Source organism: Pantherophis guttatus, chromosome 9 (genome assembly GCF_059756535.1).
Source record: "Pantherophis guttatus breed Tessera chromosome 9, ASM5975653v1, whole genome shotgun sequence".
In the NCBI taxonomy this organism is placed as follows: Eukaryota; Metazoa; Chordata; class Lepidosauria; order Squamata; family Colubridae; genus Pantherophis; species Pantherophis guttatus.
The window spans coordinates 5,225,852-5,243,953 of record NC_142071.1 but is presented as its reverse complement, the minus strand read 5'-3'; the positions used below and the strand labels follow the sequence as shown (position 1 = coordinate 5,243,953).

Sequence of the window (18,102 nt, the reverse complement as noted above, 5' to 3'; positions counted from 1 at the left end):
CCTGAAACTCATCCTGGGGCCCGTTTTTGCATTTGGCTTCAAAAAAAAAAAATTGGCTTCAAAAAACATTTTGGTTCCTGGGCAGCATTTTTCCTGACCGCGGAGTCACGCGTTTTCTTCCCCAGGCACCAAAAAGGCTCGATTTTTAAAAAGTGGAAGCAACACCATTTTTAGACAGGGAATTTCATCCCGAAACTCATCCTGGTGTCCGTTTTTGCATTTGGCTTCAAAAAAAAAATTGGCTTCAAAAAACATTTTGGTTCCTGGGCAGCATTTTTCCTGACCACGGAGTCACGCGTTTTCTTCCCCAGGCACCAAAAAGGCTTGATTTTCAAAAGGTGGAAGCAACACCATTTTTAGACATGGAATTTCATCCCGAAACTCATCCTGGGGCCCGTTTTTGCATTTGGCTTCAAAAAAAAAATTGGCTTCAAAAAACATTTTGGTTCCTGGGCAGCATTTTTCCTGACCGCGGAGTCACGCGTTTTCTTCCCCAGGCACCAAAAAGGCTCGACTTTTAAAAAGTGGAAGCAACACCATTTTTAGACATGGAATTTCATCCTGAAACTCATCCTGGGGCCCGTTTTTGCATTTGGCTTCAAAAAAAAAAATTGGCTTCAAAAAACATTTTGGTTCCTGGGCAGCATTTTTCCTGACCGCGGAGTCACGCGTTTTCTTCCCCAGGCACCAAAAAGGCTCGATTTTTAAAAAGTGGAAGCAACACCATTTTTAGACAGGGAATTTCATCCCGAAACTCATCCTGGTGTCCGTTTTTGCATTTGGCTTCAAAAAAAAAATTGGCTTCAAAAAACATTTTGGTTCCTGGGCAGCATTTTTCCTGACCACGGAGTCACGCCTTTTCTTCCCCAGGCACCAAAAAGGCTTGATTTTCAAAAGGTGGAAGTAACACCATTTTTAGACATGGAATTTCATCCCGAAACTCATCCTGGGGCCCGTTTTTGCATTTGGCTTCAAAAAAAAAATTGGCTTTAAAAAACATTTTGGTTCCTGGGCAGCATTTTTCCTGACCGCGGAGTCACGCGTTTTCTTCCCCAGGCACCAAAAAGGCTCGACTTTTAAAAAGTGGAAGCAACACCATTTTTAGACATGGAATTTCATCCCGAAACTCATCCTGGTGTCCGTTTTTGCATTTGGCTTCAAAAAAAAAATTGGCTTCAAAAAACATTTTTGTTCCTGGGCAGCATTTTTCCTGACCGCGGAGTCACGCGTTTTCTTCCCCAGGCACCAAAAAGGCTCGATTTTTAAAAAGTGGAAGCAACACCATTTTTAGACAGGGAATTTCATCCCGAAACTCATCCTGGTGTCCGTTTTTGCATTTGGCTTCAAAAAAAAAATTGGCTTCAAAAAACATTTTGGTTCCTGGGCAGCATTTTTCCTGACCACGGAGTCACGCGTTTTCTTCCCCAGGCACCAAAAAGGCTTGATTTTCAAAAGGTGGAAGCAACACCATTTTTAGACATGGAATTTCATCCCGAAACTCATCCTGGGGCCCGTTTTTCCATTTGGCTTCAAAAAAAAAATTGGCTTCAAAAAACATTTTGGTTCCTGGGCAGCATTTTTCCTGACCGCGGAGTCACGCGTTTTCTTCCCCAGGCACCAAAAAGTTTCGACTTTTAAAAAGTGGAAGCAACACCATTTTTAGACATGGAATTTCATCCCGAAACTCATCCTGGTGTCCGTTTTTGCATTTGGCTTCAAAAAAAATAATTTGGCTTCAAAAAACATTTTGGTTCCTGGGCAGCATTTTTCCTGACCGCGGAGTCACGCGTTTTCTTCCCCAGGCACCGAAAAGGCTCGATTTTTAAAAAGTGGAAGCAACCCCATTTTTAGACATGGAATTTCATCCTGAAACTCATCCTGGGGCCCGTTTTTGCATTTGGCTTCAAAAAAAAAAAATTGGCTTCAAAAAACATTTTGGTTCCTGGCCAGCATTTTTCCTGACCGCGGAGTCACGCGTTTTCTTCCCCAGGCACCAAAAAGGCTCGATTTTTAAAAAGTGGAAGCAACACCATTTTTAGACAGGGAATTTCATCCCGAAACTCATCCTGGTGTCCGTTTTTGCATTTGGCTTCAAAAAAAAAAATTGGCTTCAAAAAACATTTTGGTTCCTGGGCAGCATTTTTCCTGACCACGGAGTCACGCGTTTTCTTCCCCAGGCACCAAAAAGGCTTGATTTTCAAAAGGTGGAAGCAACACCATTTTTAGACATGGAATTTCATCCCGAAACTCATCCTGGGGCCCGTTTTTGCATTTGGCTTCAAAAAAAAAATTGGCTTCAAAAAACATTTTGGTTCCTGGGCAGCATTTTTCCTGACCGCGGAGTCACGCGTTTTCTTCCCCAGGCACCAAAAAGGCTCGACTTTTAAAAAGTGGAAGCAACACCATTTTTAGACATGGAATTTCATCCTGAAACTCATCCTGGGGCCCGTTTTTGCATTTGGCTTCAAAAAAAAAAATTGGCTTCAAAAAACATTTTGGTTCCTGGGCAGCATTTTTCCTGACCGCGGAGTCACGCGTTTTCTTCCCCAGGCACCAAAAAGGCTCGATTTTTAAAAAGTGGAAGCAACACCATTTTTAGACATGGAATTTCATCCCGAAACTCATCCTGGTGTCCGTTTTTGCATTTGGCTTCAAAAAAAAAATTGGCTTCAAAAAACATTTTGGTTCCTGGGCAGCATTTTTCCTGACCACGGAGTCACGCGTTTTCTTCCCCAGGCACCAAAAAGGCTTGATTTTCAAAAGGTGGAAGCAACACCATTTTTAGACATGGAATTTCATCCCGAAACTCATCCTGGGGCCCGTTTTTGCATTTGGCTTCAAAAAAAAAATTGGCTTCAAAAAACATTTTGGTTCCTGGGCAGCATTTTTCCTGACCGCGGAGTCACGCGTTTTCTTCCCCAGGCACCAAAAAGGCTCGATTTTTAAAAAGTGGAAGCAACACCATTTTTAGACATGGAATTTCATCCCGAAACTCATCCTGGGGCCCGTTTTTGCATTTGGCTTCAAAAAAAAATTGGCTTCAAAAAACATTTTGGTTCCTGGGCAGCATTTTTCCTGACCGCGGAGTCACGCGTTTTCTTCCCCAGGCACCAAAAAGGCTCGATTTTTAAAAAGTGGAAGCAACACCATTTTTAGACATGGAATTTCATCCCGAAACTCATCCTGGTGTCCCTTTTTGCATTTGGCTTCAAAAAAAATAATTTGGCTTCAAAAAACATTTTGGTTCCTGGGCAGCATTTTTCCTGACAGCGGAGTCACGCGTTTTCTTTCCCAGGCACCAAAAAGGCTCGATTTTTAAAAAGTGGAAGCAACACCATTTTTAGACATGGAATTTCATCCCGAAACTCATCCTGGTGTCCGTTTTTGCATTTGGCTTCAAAAAAAATAATTTGGCTTCAAAAAACATTTTGGTTCCTGGGCAGCATTTTTCCTGACCGCGGAGTCACGCGTTTTCTTCCCCAGGCACCGAAAAGGCTCGATTTTTAAAAAGTGGAAGCAACACCATTTTTAGACATGGAATTTCATCCCGAAACTCATCCTGGGGCCCGTTTTTGCATTTGGCTTCAAAAAAAAAAAATTGGCTTCAAAAAACATTTTGGTTCCTGGGCAGCATTTTTCCTGACCGCGGAGTCACGCGTTTTCTTCCCCAGGCACCAAAAAGGCTCGATTTTTAAAAAGTGGAAGCAACACCATTTTTAGACAGGGAATTTCATCCCGCAACTCATCCTGGTGTCCGTTTTTGCATTTGGCTTCAAAAAAAAAAATTGGCTTCAAAAAACATTTTGGTTCCTGGGCAGCATTTTTCCTGACCGCGGAGTCACGCGTTTTCTTCCCCAGGCACCAAAAAGGCTCGATTTTCAAAAGGTGGAAGCAACACCATTTTTAGACATGGAATTTCATCCCGAAACTCATCCTGGGGCCCGTTTTTGCATTTGGCTTCAAGAAAAAAATTGGCTTCAAAAAACATTTTGGTTCCTGGGCAGCATTTTTCCTGACCGCGGAGTCACGCGTTTTCTTCCCCAGGCACCAAAAAGGCTTGATTTTTGAAAAGTGGAAGCAACACCATTTTTAGACATGGAATTTCATCCCGAAACTCATCCTGGGGCCCGTTTTTGCATTTGGCTTCAAAAAAAAAAATTGGCTTCAAAAAACATTTTGGTTCCTGGGCAGCATTTTTCCTGACCGCGGAGTCACGCGTTTTCTTCCCCAGGCACCAAAAAGGCTCGATTTTTAAAAAGTGGAAGCAACACCATTTTTAGACATGGAATTTCATCCCGAAACTCATCCTGGTGTCCGTTTTTGTATTTGGCTTCAAAAAAAAAAATTGGCTTCAAAAAACATTTTGGTTCCTGGGCAGCATTTTTCCTGACCGCGGAGTTACGCGTTTTCTTCCCCAGGCACCAAAAAGGCTCAATTTTTAAAAAGTGGAAGCAACACCATTTTTAGACATGGAATTTCATCCCGAAACTCATCTTGGTGTCCGTTTTTTCATTTGGCTTCAAAAAAAATAATTCAAAAAACATTTTGGTTCCTGGGCAGCATTTTTCCTGACCGCGGAGTCACGCGTTTTCTTCCCCAGGCACCAAAAAGGCTTGATTTTTGAAAAGTGGAAGCAACACCATTTTTAGACATGGAATTTTGGTTCCTGGGCAGCATTTTTCCTGACCGCGGAGTCACGCGTTTTCTTCCCCAGGCACCAAAAAGGCTCGATTTTTAAAAAGTGGAAGCAACACCATTTTTAGACATGGAATTTCATCCCGAAACTCATCCTGGTGTCCGTTTTTGTATTTGGCTTCAAAAAAAAAAATTGGCTTCAAAAAACATTTTGGTTCCTGGGCAGCATTTTTCCTGACCGCGGAGTTACGCGTTTTCTTCCCCAGGCACCAAAAAGGCTCAATTTTTAAAAAGTGGAAGCAACACCATTTTTAGACATGGAATTTCATCCCGAAACTCATCTTGGTGTCCGTTTTTTCATTTGGCTTCAAAAAAAATAATTCAAAAAACATTTTGGTTCCTGGGCAGCATTTTTCCTGACCGCGGAGTCACGCGTTTTCTTCCCCAGGCACCAAAAAGGCTTGATTTTTGAAAAGTGGAAGCAACACCATTTTTAGACATGGAATTTCATCCCGAAACTCATCCTGGGGCCTGTTTTTGCATTTGGCTTCAAAAAAAAAAAATTGGCTTCAAAAAACATTTTGGTTCCTGGGCAGCATTTTTCCTGACCGCGGAGTCACGCGTTTTCTTCCCCAGGCACCAAAAAGGCTCGATTTTTAAAAAGTGGAAGCAACACCATTTTTAGACATGGAATTTCATCCCGAAACTCATCCTGGTGTCCGTTTTTGTATTTGGCTTCAAAAAAAAAATTGGCTTCAAAAAACATTTTGGTTCCTGGGCAGCATTTTTCCTGACCGCGGAGTCACGCGTTTTCTTCCCCAGGCACCAAAAAGGCTCGATTTTTAAAAACTGGAAGCAACACCATTTTTAGACATGGAATTTCATCCCGAAACTCATCCTGGTGTCCGTTTTTGCATTTGGCTTTAAAAAAAAAAACTGGCTTCAAAAACATTTTGGTTCCTGGGCAGCATTTTTCCTGACCGCGGAGTCACGCGTTTTCTTCCCCAGGCACCAAAAAGGCTCGATTTTTAAAAAGTGGAAGCAACCCCATTTTTAGACATGGAATTTCATCCCGAAACTCATCCTGGGGCCCGTTTTTGCATTTGGCTTCAAAAAAAAATTGGCTTCAAAAAACATTTTGGTTCCTGGGCAGCATTTTTCCTGACCGCGGAGTCACGCGTTTTCTTCCCCAGGCACCAAAAAGGCTCGATTTTTAAAAAGTGGAAGCAACACCATTTTTAGACATGGAATTTCATCCCGAAACTCATCCTGGTGTCCGTTTTTGCATTTGGCTTCAAAAAAAATAATTTGGCTTCAAAAAACATTTTGGTTCCTGGGCAGCATTTTTCCTGACAGCGGAGTCACGCGTTTTCTTTCCCAGGCACCAAAAAGGCTCGATTTTTAAAAAGTGGAAGCAACACCATTTTTAGACATGGAATTTCATCCCGAAACTCATCCTGGTGTCCGTTTTTGCATTTGGCTTCAAAAAAAATAATTTGGCTTCAAAAAACATTTTGGTTCCTGGGCAGCATTTTTCCTGACCGCGGAGTCACGCGTTTTCTTCCCCAGGCACCGAAAAGGCTCGATTGTTAAAAAGTGGAAGCAACCCCATTTTTAGACATGGAATTTCATCCTGAACCTCATCCTGGGGCCCGTTTTTGCATTTGGCTTCAAAAAAAAAAATTGGCTTCAAAAAACATTTTGGTTCCTGGGCAGCATTTTTCCTGACCGCGGAGTCACGCGTTTTCTTCCCCAGGCACCAAAAAGGCTCGATTTTTAAAAAGTGGAAGCAACACCATTTTTAGACAGGGAATTTCATCCCGCAACTCATCCTGGTGTCCGTTTTTGCATTTGGCTTCAAAAAAAAAAATTGGCTTCAAAAAACATTTTGGTTCCTGGGCAGCATTTTTCCTGACCACGGAGTCACGCGTTTTCTTCCCCAGGCACCAAAAAGGCTTGATTTTCAAAAGGTGGAAGCAACACCATTTTTAGACATGGAATTTCATCCCGAAACTCATCCTGGGGCCCGTTTTTGCATTTGGCTTCAAGAAAAAAATTGGCTTCAAAAAACATTTTGGTTCCTGGGCAGCATTTTTCCTGACCCCGGAGTCACGCGTTTTCTTCCCCAGGCACCAAAAAGGCTTGATTTTTGAAAAGTGGAAGCAACACCATTTTTAGACATGGAATTTCATCCCGAAACTCATCCTGGGGCCCGTTTTTGCATTTGGCTTCAAAAAAAAAATTGGCTTCAAAAAACATTTTGGTTCCTGGGCAGCATTTTTCCTGACCGCGGAGTCACGCGTTTTCTTCCCCAGGCACCAAAAAGGCTCGATTTTTAAAAAGTGGAAGCAACACCATTTTTAGACATGGAATTTCATCCCGAAACTCATCCTGGTGTCCGTTTTTGTATTTGGCTTCAAAAAAAAAAATTGGCTTCAAAAAACATTTTGGTTCCTGGGCAGCATTTTTCCTGACCGCGGAGTCACGCGTTTTCTTCCCCAGGCACCAAAAAGGCTCAATTTTTAAAAAGTGGAAGCAACACCATTTTTAGACATGGAATTTCATCCCGAAACTCATCTTGGTGTCCGTTTTTTCATTTGGCTTTAAAAAAAATAATTTGGCTTCAAAAAACATTTTGGTTCCTGGGCAGCATTTTTCCTGACCGCGGAGTCACGCGTTTTCTTCCCCAGGCACCAAAAAGGCTTGATTTTTGAAAAGTGGAAGCAACACCATTTTTAGACATGGAATTTCATCCCGAAACTCATCCTGGGGCCTGTTTTTGCATTTGGCTTCAAAAAAAAAAATTGGCTTCAAAAAACATTTTGGTTCCTGGGCAGCATTTTTCCTGACCGCGGAGTCACGCGTTTTCTTCCCCAGGCACCAAAAAGGCTCGATTTTTAAAAAGTGGAAGCAACACCATTTTTAGACATGGAATTTCATCCCGAAACTCATCCTGGTGTCCGTTTTTGTATTTGGCTTCAAAAAAAAAATTGGCTTCAAAAAACATTTTGGTTCCTGGGCAGCATTTTTCCTGACCGCGGAGTCACGCGTTTTCTTCCCCAGGCACCAAAAAGGCTCGATTTTTAAAAAGTGGAAGCAACACCATTTTTAGACATGGAATTTCATCCCGAAACTCATCCTGGTGTCCGTTTTTGCATTTGGCTTTAAAAAAAAAAAACTGGCTTCAAAAACATTTTGGTTCCTGGGCAGCATTTTTCCTGACCGCGGAGTCACGCGTTTTCTTCCCCAGGCACCAAAAAGGCTCGATTTTTAAACAGTGGACTGACGAACGTAACCGACTGCTTGTATCAGTTCGAAGTGAACTTTGTATATTTTTTAATATTTCTCAACGTTGTACTGAAATTAAAGAATTATTCCTTAAACACAAAGAATTGATCAAAGCTGTGCAGTCAAATAAAAAATACACACGACAGCAAAGTAAAAGGTAATTTAATATTTTACATATTATTATAATATATTTGATGTTTTGAATTTTAAATAAAGTTTTGAAGTGATTATTTTAATACGTGTTAAAATGTTTGTAAGAAAATATATAATTTAATTGTAATTTTTTTTTTACTACTTAACCCCCCCCCTCCCACTTGTCCGCTATTTTTTAGAAGCAGACCTGGCAACCCTACAGAATTCCCAGCCCCTGGGCGGCCTCGCTAGGGATTCAGGGAAATGTGGTCCAATGCCTCTGGGTGCACCTGCTAGCCAAAGGAAGGGTCCCACTAGATATGATCTGGGAAAGATTGCAGCAAAAAAAGCATCCAGCATCATGAAATACTGGAATAGGAATTTGGTGTTTTTCGAGTTTTGAAACTTTGCATGGACAAAATCCCGTATTTTAAGGCGGTGTGGAATAAATCACAGGCTCCCCAGCTCTGGAAATTTATTAATTCAATTTAATTCAATTATTAATTCAATTTTAATGAAATAATCAGAGTTGCCACCGGTCCTCTTCATCTTCTTTACAAGGGTGTGTTTTGCCACCCGGTGGCACGTTCGAGAACTATTTGGAGCCCCTTTTCTTTTCCAGCCCCAAGTTTGTACATTTGTAGGCGTGCTTTTATTTTGCTCGCTTCTTCATGTCTTCTCAGCGTGCAGCTGAAATTGATCAGGCACAAGCGGATCCTTTTGATGGTTTAATGTAGGAATCACTAAACCGCAATAAATTAACAGCTGCCAGGCATCTCCGTTAGCCAGCCAGGTGATTTAGACTGTTTATATTCTCTGCGTTATTCATTGACCTGGTCTTGTTTTTTTATCAAAGTGGGGAGTTCAGAGATGGGCCGCTTACATCCTTCCGTGTTGCAATCTTTTGTCCCGGCCTTCATAGATCATGTACAAATCCTTGAAATCAATACACACGCCAGTATTTCCTCTCACAAACTCCCATCTTCGTTAGAGGGAGAATAGGAATGAATGTACTCCCTTTTCCACGTCACAATGCATATTTTAAATCAGGCTCTCTCAGCTTGGGTAGCATCACAATACAAAGGTTACTTTAAATCCCTGGGTTTTTTAAATCAGAGTGGCAACCTAACCTCATTTGGATTACAATTCTCTACATTTAAGAAGCACATTCCCTTACTCTGCAGGAGGAGATGCGCAACCAGCAGGGGGTACAGCAGATACTTTCCAAGCTAAACAAAATATCACCTGCACCCACCAGCAAAGCCCAAATTCTTTCCATCTTGAATTCATTGATGAATTGCTCACTCCGGGATTTCCACATATCTTAAACTCCCATGGATGCACCCACTATTGCCTGTTCTCCATTCTAAATCCCAAGGCATAAGGGTGAAACATCTCAATTTCAAGCAGAAACAGGATCACGTTCTAAAGTTTTGGGACTCTGCATTTCCTTAAAGATCTTCTACTTTAGCAGGCTATCATAAGAGAGCTGCTCCCCGATATCTCTTCTGTCCTTGGTGTTTGCCTTGACTAGATGGATGGCCCTACCCAACAATTATTTATTTAGGGATGAGAATGCTGATCTTCATGGCACCAAGGAGCTCAGCGTTTCCCTTTCCAACATTTAAGTCATGGTAAATTACGTAGCTTTGGTAGTACAGTGGTTTAAGGCACCCTGTTATTAAGCTGGTTATTAAGACCAGCTGCCTGCAATTACTGCAGGGTTCGAATCTCGCCAAGGCTCAAGGTTGACTCAGCCTTCCATCCTTTCTAAGGTAGGTAAATTGAGGACCCAGTTGTGGGGGCAATAAGCTGACATTGTATAAATATACAAAAGGATGAAGGCTATTGCTGAGCACATTGTAAGCCACTCTGAGTCTTCGGAGAAGGGCGGCATATAAATCAAATTTAAAAAAAAAAAGTTTTCAGGATAGCCAGGAGGATCCATCATATACTGGAATCAGGTCAGTCTCCTTCAGCACTAACCACAAATGACTGGGGATTATGGGCATTGGAATCCGATGTATCTGGGCGACATCAGATTGTGAGAAGCTAAATCGCCTTTCTAAATGCATGCAATTGAAAACCAGCATCCTAGTTGGTGCAACTGAAAGTCAGCTGCTCCCAAATTTAACTGTCGTATACTCTGGGAAACAGGGTGGGAGGTTAGATGGATCCCTGGTATGATCCACAGGTCTCTGCTTGACTCATGACATGCTACTTCTCTACTGCAAATAATTCCATATATCTCCAGAAACATCCTTCCGTGCGGCATGAAATAATACAGTCCTGGAAAACTCAGTTCCACTGAGTTTACCTTTTCAAACAATTTACTCTCAGGTCCAGGTTTTTAAGTCTGCAAAACGTTTTATTTTCCTTATTTAAATACAATACAATAAATACAATAAATATATTCAAACTCACAGCCACATATATAGTTATCTCTTAAAAATACTAAAAAAATACAATTTCAATGAAAAAATACAATTTCATCTGTGAAGTTACGCAGTTACATGCACCAAATGGGGGAAGAGAAAGGGAGGGGCAGAGAGAGAGAGAGAGAGAGAGAGAGAGAGAGAAAGAAGAGAACATCAGATTTATTTAATTAAAAAAAAAACACTGAACAATTAACAAACTAAACAACAAGACATTTCACATTTTGCAAAGCGGGGATTTCCCAATGGACACGAGATTGTTCTGGTTGCACCATTTTTTTCTGTCCGCAAAAGGACAGAAAAAAAAGATTCATGGGAATGAATATATTAGCAATATCTGGCTTTTATCCCTTCCTTTTTGCTAGGAAGAATCCCAAGGCCTTTCATTTCATTTCAGTTCAATTCCAAGAAAACAAAAGCAGATCTCATCTGCCTTCTTTTGGTTCTTCTCTGAATATCTCTCGGGCCTTGTCGATATTCTGCTGAAGAATATTCAGAGCCCATGACTCTTAGTGATGCCTGCGGGGAAGTTGGGGGACTCAAGAAAAACATGTGGGAGAGGGACCAAGTTTGCACAACAAGCTACCTTTGTAGGTCTCAAAAATGTCACTCTTTTCCTAACACAGCAGCGTTAAAGTTTCAAGCACGGGTTTTATTTATGTTATTTAACCAAAATGCTTTTTATCACTTGAACCCCCCCCAGTCCCTGAAAGGCCACCCACCCCACTCAAATATAATGTTTCCAAGCCTAGGAAGAGCAATCTACCATTTCTCCCCCACCCGTGCTGAAATTTGGGGTGGATGGGACGGTGCTGGGAGAACTATTTCATCTCAAAATGAAATCAGCTTGTCTGCTTTTTAAATAGACTCCTAACAGTGTTATATTTTTCCCCCTTAATTAGTGCTTTGGATCTAGTGGTGGGTTTCAAATTTTTTTACTACGGTACCAGTTCTGTGGGTATGGCTTGGTGGGTGTGGCTTGGTGGGCGTGGCAGGGGAATGATACTGCAAAGTCTCCATTCCCACCCCACTCCAGGGGAAGGGTACTGTAAAATCTCTATTCCCTCCCCACTCCACGGGAAGGCTACTGCAAAATCCCCATTTCCTCCTGATCAGCTGGGACGGATGGGGTGGGGCCAGTCAGAGGTGGCATTTACCGGTTCTCCGAACTATTCAAAATTTCCGCTATCGTTTCTCCAGAACTGGTCAGAGCCTGCTGAAACCCCGCTTCTGTTTGGATGGTATGTTTTTATCATGCTTTGCAAAGCTACTTCGTGTATTTTTACAGTTCAAAACTGTTTTTTTGGGGGGGTCCTGTCCTTTGTGGTGGCTCTTAGTAAAATTCAAACCCATCTTTGCAGAGAGGAAAAACAGGTGTGAAAGAGAATCAACAGCTACAAAACTGCATCGTGCAAGGTCTATTTTTCAGAGCGTTGCAACCATCGCCTAGTGGTTACCCCCCCTACAAAAATGCACTTATTGTGCCTTTGTATGTGGCAATGAGCAGCTGTATTAAATCAAAGGCTTGGCTCTATGGTTTCTATTTCCTTTAATTGGCAAAATCGTTAAACTCTAACACAGCATTTCTCAATTTCGGAAACCTTTAAGATGCATCGACTTCAATTCCCAGAATTCCCCGGCCAGCAAATTGGGTAAATAGATAGTGGTTAAGGCACTAGGCTTGAAATCAAGAGACTGAAAAATCTAGTCCCGCCCTAGGCATGAAAGCCAACTGAATGGCATTCTCCCCCCATCCCAAACCTTCTCAGGTTGTTGTGGGGAAAAGGAGGAGGAGGAGGAGGAAGTATTAGGTATGTTTGCTACCTTGAGGTATTTATAAAAATAATAAAGGCAGGATATAAATAAATAAATACACAGACAGGTAAGCAAGCAAACTCTGCTCTCCGGATGTTGCATTGTTTTTTTTTCCCTGCAATAACACGTTGAGCCTTGATTGTCTAGCAAGATGATTCCTATTGGGTTAATTCCTATTATATCTGAACTGAATCCAGTAGTTTGCAGAGCTAAAGGGTTTCTTATTACATCTCACATCTATCAGAAACAGGAGCAGGCCCCACATTCTTTCAGGGGTCAGTATCCAAGACTCAACCCTTGATTGCGGGGCAGTCCTATGCCTGAATAATCCCAGCATCATGTCCTTACTTACCAACGGTGCCGGCTTTGGGATGTGGTGTCACTACTGGTGTTCCTTGTCACTGTGACTTGGATGACTTCTTTAGGCTGTCCAGATTTCCTTCTCATTCTAAACAACCCCTTCAATCTTCCCCAGAGGGATCGGTCATTCTGGAGGAGAGAGACACACCGTGAGAGAGGATGCAGCCAAAAGGAAATGAAGGCTGAGACACAATTCTTCCCTTAGTCACAAGGACTCGTCTCAGAGCAGCCTCCTCCGACTCGGGGAGCTTCAGATCGGCTGTGACTCAACTGGTGTTGTGACTCCGACCCCTGAGGCCGATTTATCGGAGGGAGAAGGCTCCGAACATGAAGGAGAGGAGTTGGCCAGGCCTCCCTCCCCAGGACCCTCCTCTCTGGCAATGCCTCAGGTGTCTCCTGAAGGAGAAGAGATTGACCGGGAGCCAGGTATCTCCTCGCAGTCGGACAGTGATGGAGATAAGTCTTGGCTGGATCCACGCCAGCGTCGGAGAGACAGGCGTGTGCAGAAAAGGAGGCGTGCCAGGGATTAAACTGAGTCACTGGACCACACCCCACAGGGGATAAAAGGAGGTGAGGTGGCCATTCAGACTCTATGATGGACAAAACTAACTACTAGCGAGTCACATTGTATCTTTGAAACAACGTTATCTGCCTTGGATTTAATACGGACTGGACTTGTCAATTCTTGAACTGTGTGTATCTTGTTTGGGTTTATCTGTCAGAGGAACAACCCCTCCCTCTATGAGTAAAGTTCTTGGCAAGCAGCTACTGGGTTGCTGCCAATCCTCTTATCGAAAGAATTTGTTGTCTGCCAGTTTTATTTAACCCCTGACTATCTGTTTGTGTGCGTGTGTGAGACGGGGACAGAACAACTGGTTGATCTTGAACAAAGCTCTCGTTCTCTCCCTCTGTCTCCCTCTATCTCTCTGTTTTACTCTTTCTCTCTGTCTCCCTGCCTCTTTCTCTCCCCCCCCCTTTTATTCTGTCTCTCCAAGGGTGACCAACTTCTATAAATTACAGTTCATTAGCTATAGCTCTTTCTTACTTTCTCCTGTTCTAGGATGCGGATTTGGCACTCCAGTATTTGACATTTATGGTGAATTTCCAGGTTGGCTTTTTGAAGTTTCACCATTTTTTCCATAATTTTGGAGAGGTTCTCCAGGTAGTGTAGACCCGGTCCTGGCATGGAGCGGGATGCCGGCTGTTGTGCCTAGAAAATAAACATCATGCAGAATTCTGGAATCGGCACGCTCTCCACAAATAATATTTTCTCTGGCCCTCACATAATGTGCGGGAAAACCAGTTAAACTATCCCACTTCTTCAACAGCTCCAGAGATGGGAAACTCACAACCTTATTTGGTAGACTATCGCCCAGTGGTGAAATCCAATTTTTTTTACTACCGGTTCTGTGGGCGTGACTTGGTGGGCGTGGTGTGGCTTGGTGGGTGTGGCAAGGGAAGGATGCTGCAAAATCTCCATTCCCACCCCACTCCTGGGGGAAGGATACTGCAATATCTCCATTCCCACCCCAGTCCAGGGAAAGGATACTGCAAAATCCCCATTTCCTCCCCACTCCTGGGGAAAGGATATTGCAAAATCCCCATTCCCTCCCCACTCCTGGGGGAAGGATACTGCAAAATCTCCATTCCCACCCCACTCCAGGGGAAGGATACTGCAAAATCCCCATTCCCTCCCCACTCCTGGGAGAAGGCTATTGCAAAATCTCCATTCCCATCGCACTCTGGGGCCACCCAGAGGTGGTATTTGCTGGTTCTCCGAACTACTCAAAATTTCCACTACTGGTTCTCCAGAACCTGTCAGGACCTTTAAACCAAGTCTAGGTAGCTGCAACTTATACCAGTTATTACTATTACAGCTATCATTTCTGGTCCTAGTTCCTGTGGTAATGGAGAATAATTCCTGTGCACTTTTTCTGGAGTTTCCCTTTCTGTTCTTTCCAACACTCACCTCTTCTTTTGTTTTCTCCTCCTCAAGGATGCTGCCGCCTGAGGTAGCTTGACTGCATCCTCCAGAAGCCTCATCGAGAACCCCTTCAACACTCAATGGATTCACACACTGCAGTAAAACGTAATTTATTGAACAAGCATTAATGGCCTGATTTGCACAATGATAACCAGCATGACAATGTAGAAATTGGAGTGTAGGCTCTTAAGAAAGTAACCAAATAGAAGAGAGAATAGAATAGAATAGAATAGAATAGAATAGAATAGAATAGAATAGAATAGAATAGAATAGAATAGAATAGAATAGAATAGAATTCTTTATTGGCCATGTGTGATTGGACACACAAGGAATTTGTCTTGGTGCATATGCTCTCAGTGTACATAAAAGATACATTCGTCAAGAATCCTAAGGTACAACGCTTAATGATAGTCATAGGGAACAAATAAGCAATCAAATCATATTAGGAAACAGTCAATATAAATCGTAAAGATAACAGCAACAAGGTTACAGTCATAAGTGGGAGGAGATGGGTGATAGGAACGATGAGAAGATTAATAGTAGTGCAGATTTAGTAACTACTTAGTAATAGCATTTCTATAGAAAAAAAGGACTTGAAATAATGTAGTTTGCAGCTATTTAAAACAGGGGAATTTATCAGTAGTGTTTGAATAGCAAATTTAAACCCAATGCTTTACAAGTACCATATTTTTCAGAGTATAATTAATTATACTTAGTTTTTGGGGAGGAAAATAAAAAAAAGGCGGTTTGGCAGGTAGATCGGCCTCCCGGAATACCCCCAATCAGCTGTTCTCAGAGGTGAATTTTAGCAACAGGTTCCTTGGTTGTGAGCTCTGTGCCTCGCTTTTTTTTTTTTCCCCTGCCTCTGAAAGCCTCCAAAACAGCTTCAGAAAAAAAGCCTCTGAAGCTTTGTTTGGGGGCTTCTTTTCTGAAGCTCTGTTTGGGGGCTTCTTTTCTGAAGCTCTGTTTGGAGGCTTTTTTTCTGAAGCTCTGTTTGCGGGCTTCTTTTCTCAAGCTCTGTTTGGAGGCTTTTTTTCTGAAGCTCTGTTTGCGGGCTTCTTTTCTGAAGCTCTGTTTGGAGGCTTTTTTTCTGAAGCTCTGTTTGGGGGCTTCTTTTCTGAAGCTCTGTTTGGGGGCTTCTTTTCTGAAGCTCTGTTTGGAGGCTTTTTTCTGAAGCTCTGTTTGGGGGCTTCTTTTCTGAAGCTCTGTTTGGGGGCTTCTTTTCTCAAGCTCTGTTTGGAGGCTTTTTTCTCAAGCTCTGTTTGGGGGCTTCTTTTCTCAAGCTCTGTTTGGGGGCTTCTTTTCTGAAGCTTCATTTCTGTTGCTTTTTTCAGCCTCTGAAATCTCCATTTGAGAAGCTGGGCGGGGCTACATTCGGACTATAAGATGCACCTAGATTTTTACTGTCTTTTTTGAGGGGGGGAAGGTGCGTCTTATACTCCAAAAAATACGGTATATTATACAGTACTTATTGTAGAATCAAAAACCTCCCCTCTTTAAATTTGAAAATCAAAAGCAACTATTTGTAAATCTATGCTGTACACGTGTGGGATTTCATCAGCAGGCATATAACAAATAAAGAGACCAGGATTACCCCAGAAACCTGAAATTATTATTTCCTTGCTAGCCAAGTACATGTTTTGCTCATGACTAATTAATCATCCTTTCATCCTGCCACTCCCCCATCCATCCAAAATACAACCAGAGAGAGGAGGAACTTCGGTGGCGATACATGCGGATTAAATAAGATGATGTAACTCAAAAGCTATGCAGAACGGGAACACAATTTCTCCAAATGTAATTTTGGATCAGACTGGAATTCAGCTTCCCACACCTAATATTACCTTGTGTGCTCTATTACCTCTCCAGCACTTTCCTCACTGCCAAATATTAGTCACTCCCTGGATTGTGTTGTATTTTGCCACTGGCAAACACTTTACTTTGGACAAGGGATATTATTGACTCCCTGGCTGTCAATTCCTGTTCCAGGCAGCTGAGAGTAACCGAAGCAGAGTAGCAGCTTTTGAGGAACACAAGCAAAGATCAACGTGTTTGCCTCAGAATTTCAGGGTTTCTCAACCTCAGCAAACTTTTAGATAGGTGAACTTCAACTTCCAGAATTCCTCAGCCGTGGGAATTGTGGGAATTCACATTTCTTAAAGTGCTGAGGTTGAGGGACATAGCCTTAAAAAGACAGTTTTCCACAAAGGTGCAGATCCGCCTTCCTGAACTTTCTGTCCTCCTTCGCTTTTGGACTTCAGTTTCCGGAACTTTTATCCAGCATAGTTAAACACTGGTTGAGTTTCCTGGGAGAAAAAGATCAAACTTTTTGGAAACCATTCAGAACTTTTCAGAATATTCGTGGCATCTAAACATGTCAGCAAAAGTTGAATCTCAATGATTATATGACTTCATTCCTGGTCAGGCAAGAAGTTTGTTGACTTTAACTCCCAGCCACTATGGCTGGCTGAGGAATTCTGGGAGTTGAAGTCCACAAGTGGCCGAGATTGGATACCTGAGGTTAAAGAATTCCAACTGGTAGGGACTAGGAGGAGAGGCTTTGCTTGTCAGAAGGTCCCAAAAGGTAACCACCTGATCCTGGAACATTGCACCCGTCATAAATACGAGCCAGTTGCTAAGTGCCTGAATTTTGATCACCTCTCCATGGGGAGGCTGCAATGATCATAAGTGTGAAAAATGGCCGTAAGTTACTTTTTTCTGTGCCCTTGTAATTTCCAATAGTCGCTAAATGAATGGGTGTAAATTGGGAATTACCCATAATGGAACAGAAGTATCAGAAATGGATTCAAATCCATACCAGGCCCTGAAACTCAACTGGTTGCTCTTCAAAAAAAATTCTCTCTCTGTCTCTTCCTGTCTCTCTTTCTGTCTGTATCTGTCTGTCTGTCTGTCTGTCTCTCTCTCTCTCTCTCTCTCTCTCTGTGTTTCTCTGTCTCTCTGTGTGTCTCTCTATCTCTCTGTCTCTCTTTCTTTCTCTGTGTCTCTTTCTGTCTCTGTCTCTCTGTCTCTCTGTGTGCGTCTCTCTCTGTCTCTGTGTGGCTCTCTCTGTCTCTCTCTCTCTCTGTCTCTCTCTCTCTCTGTGTGTCTCTGTCTCTCTCTGTGTGTGTGTCTCTCTCTGTCTCTCTCTCTCTGTCTCTCTGTCTCTGTGTGTCTCTCTCTGTCTCTCTCTCTCTCTCTCTGTGTGTGTGTCTCTGTCTCTCTCTGTGTGTGTCTCTCTCTGTCTCTGTCTCTCTCTGTCTCTCTCTGTCTCTCTCTCTGTCTCTCTCTGTGTGTGTCTCTGTCTCTCTGTGTGTGTGTGTCTCTCTCTCTCTGTCTCTCTCTCTCTGTGTGTCTCTCTCTGTCTCTCTCTCTCTGTCTCTCTCTCTCTCTGTGTGTGTCTCTCTCTGTGTGTGTGTCTCTCTCTCTGTGTGTCTCTCTCTGTCTCTCTGTCTG

At 42.6% G+C, this 18,102-nt stretch overlaps 1 protein-coding gene and 1 long non-coding RNA gene across 2 annotated transcripts in view; one reads left to right on the top strand and one right to left on the bottom strand.

The window, feature by feature from the left end:
• Positions 1-5,752: 5,752 nt before the first annotated feature.
• Positions 5,753-13,465, top strand: LOC148112465 (uncharacterized). Its single transcript, XR_015729401.1, has 2 exons — positions 5,753-8,080; positions 12,781-13,465. It is a non-coding gene; the product is annotated as an uncharacterized LOC148112465 (long non-coding RNA).
• The window catches only part of C9H8orf58 (chromosome 9 C8orf58 homolog), a 26,640-nt gene continuing 18,940 nt past the window's right edge, over positions 10,403-18,102 (bottom strand). The window contains exons 4-7 of the mRNA XM_087875876.1: positions 14,635-14,742; positions 13,711-13,875; positions 12,658-12,794; positions 10,403-10,548 (exon numbers count right to left, since the gene is read on the bottom strand). Coding sequence (XP_087732002.1) covers position 10,548; positions 12,658-12,794; positions 13,711-13,875; positions 14,635-14,742 — 411 coding nt within the window. The 3' untranslated portion in view covers positions 10,403-10,547. The remainder of the gene's footprint in view (positions 10,549-12,657; positions 12,795-13,710; positions 13,876-14,634; positions 14,743-18,102) is intronic.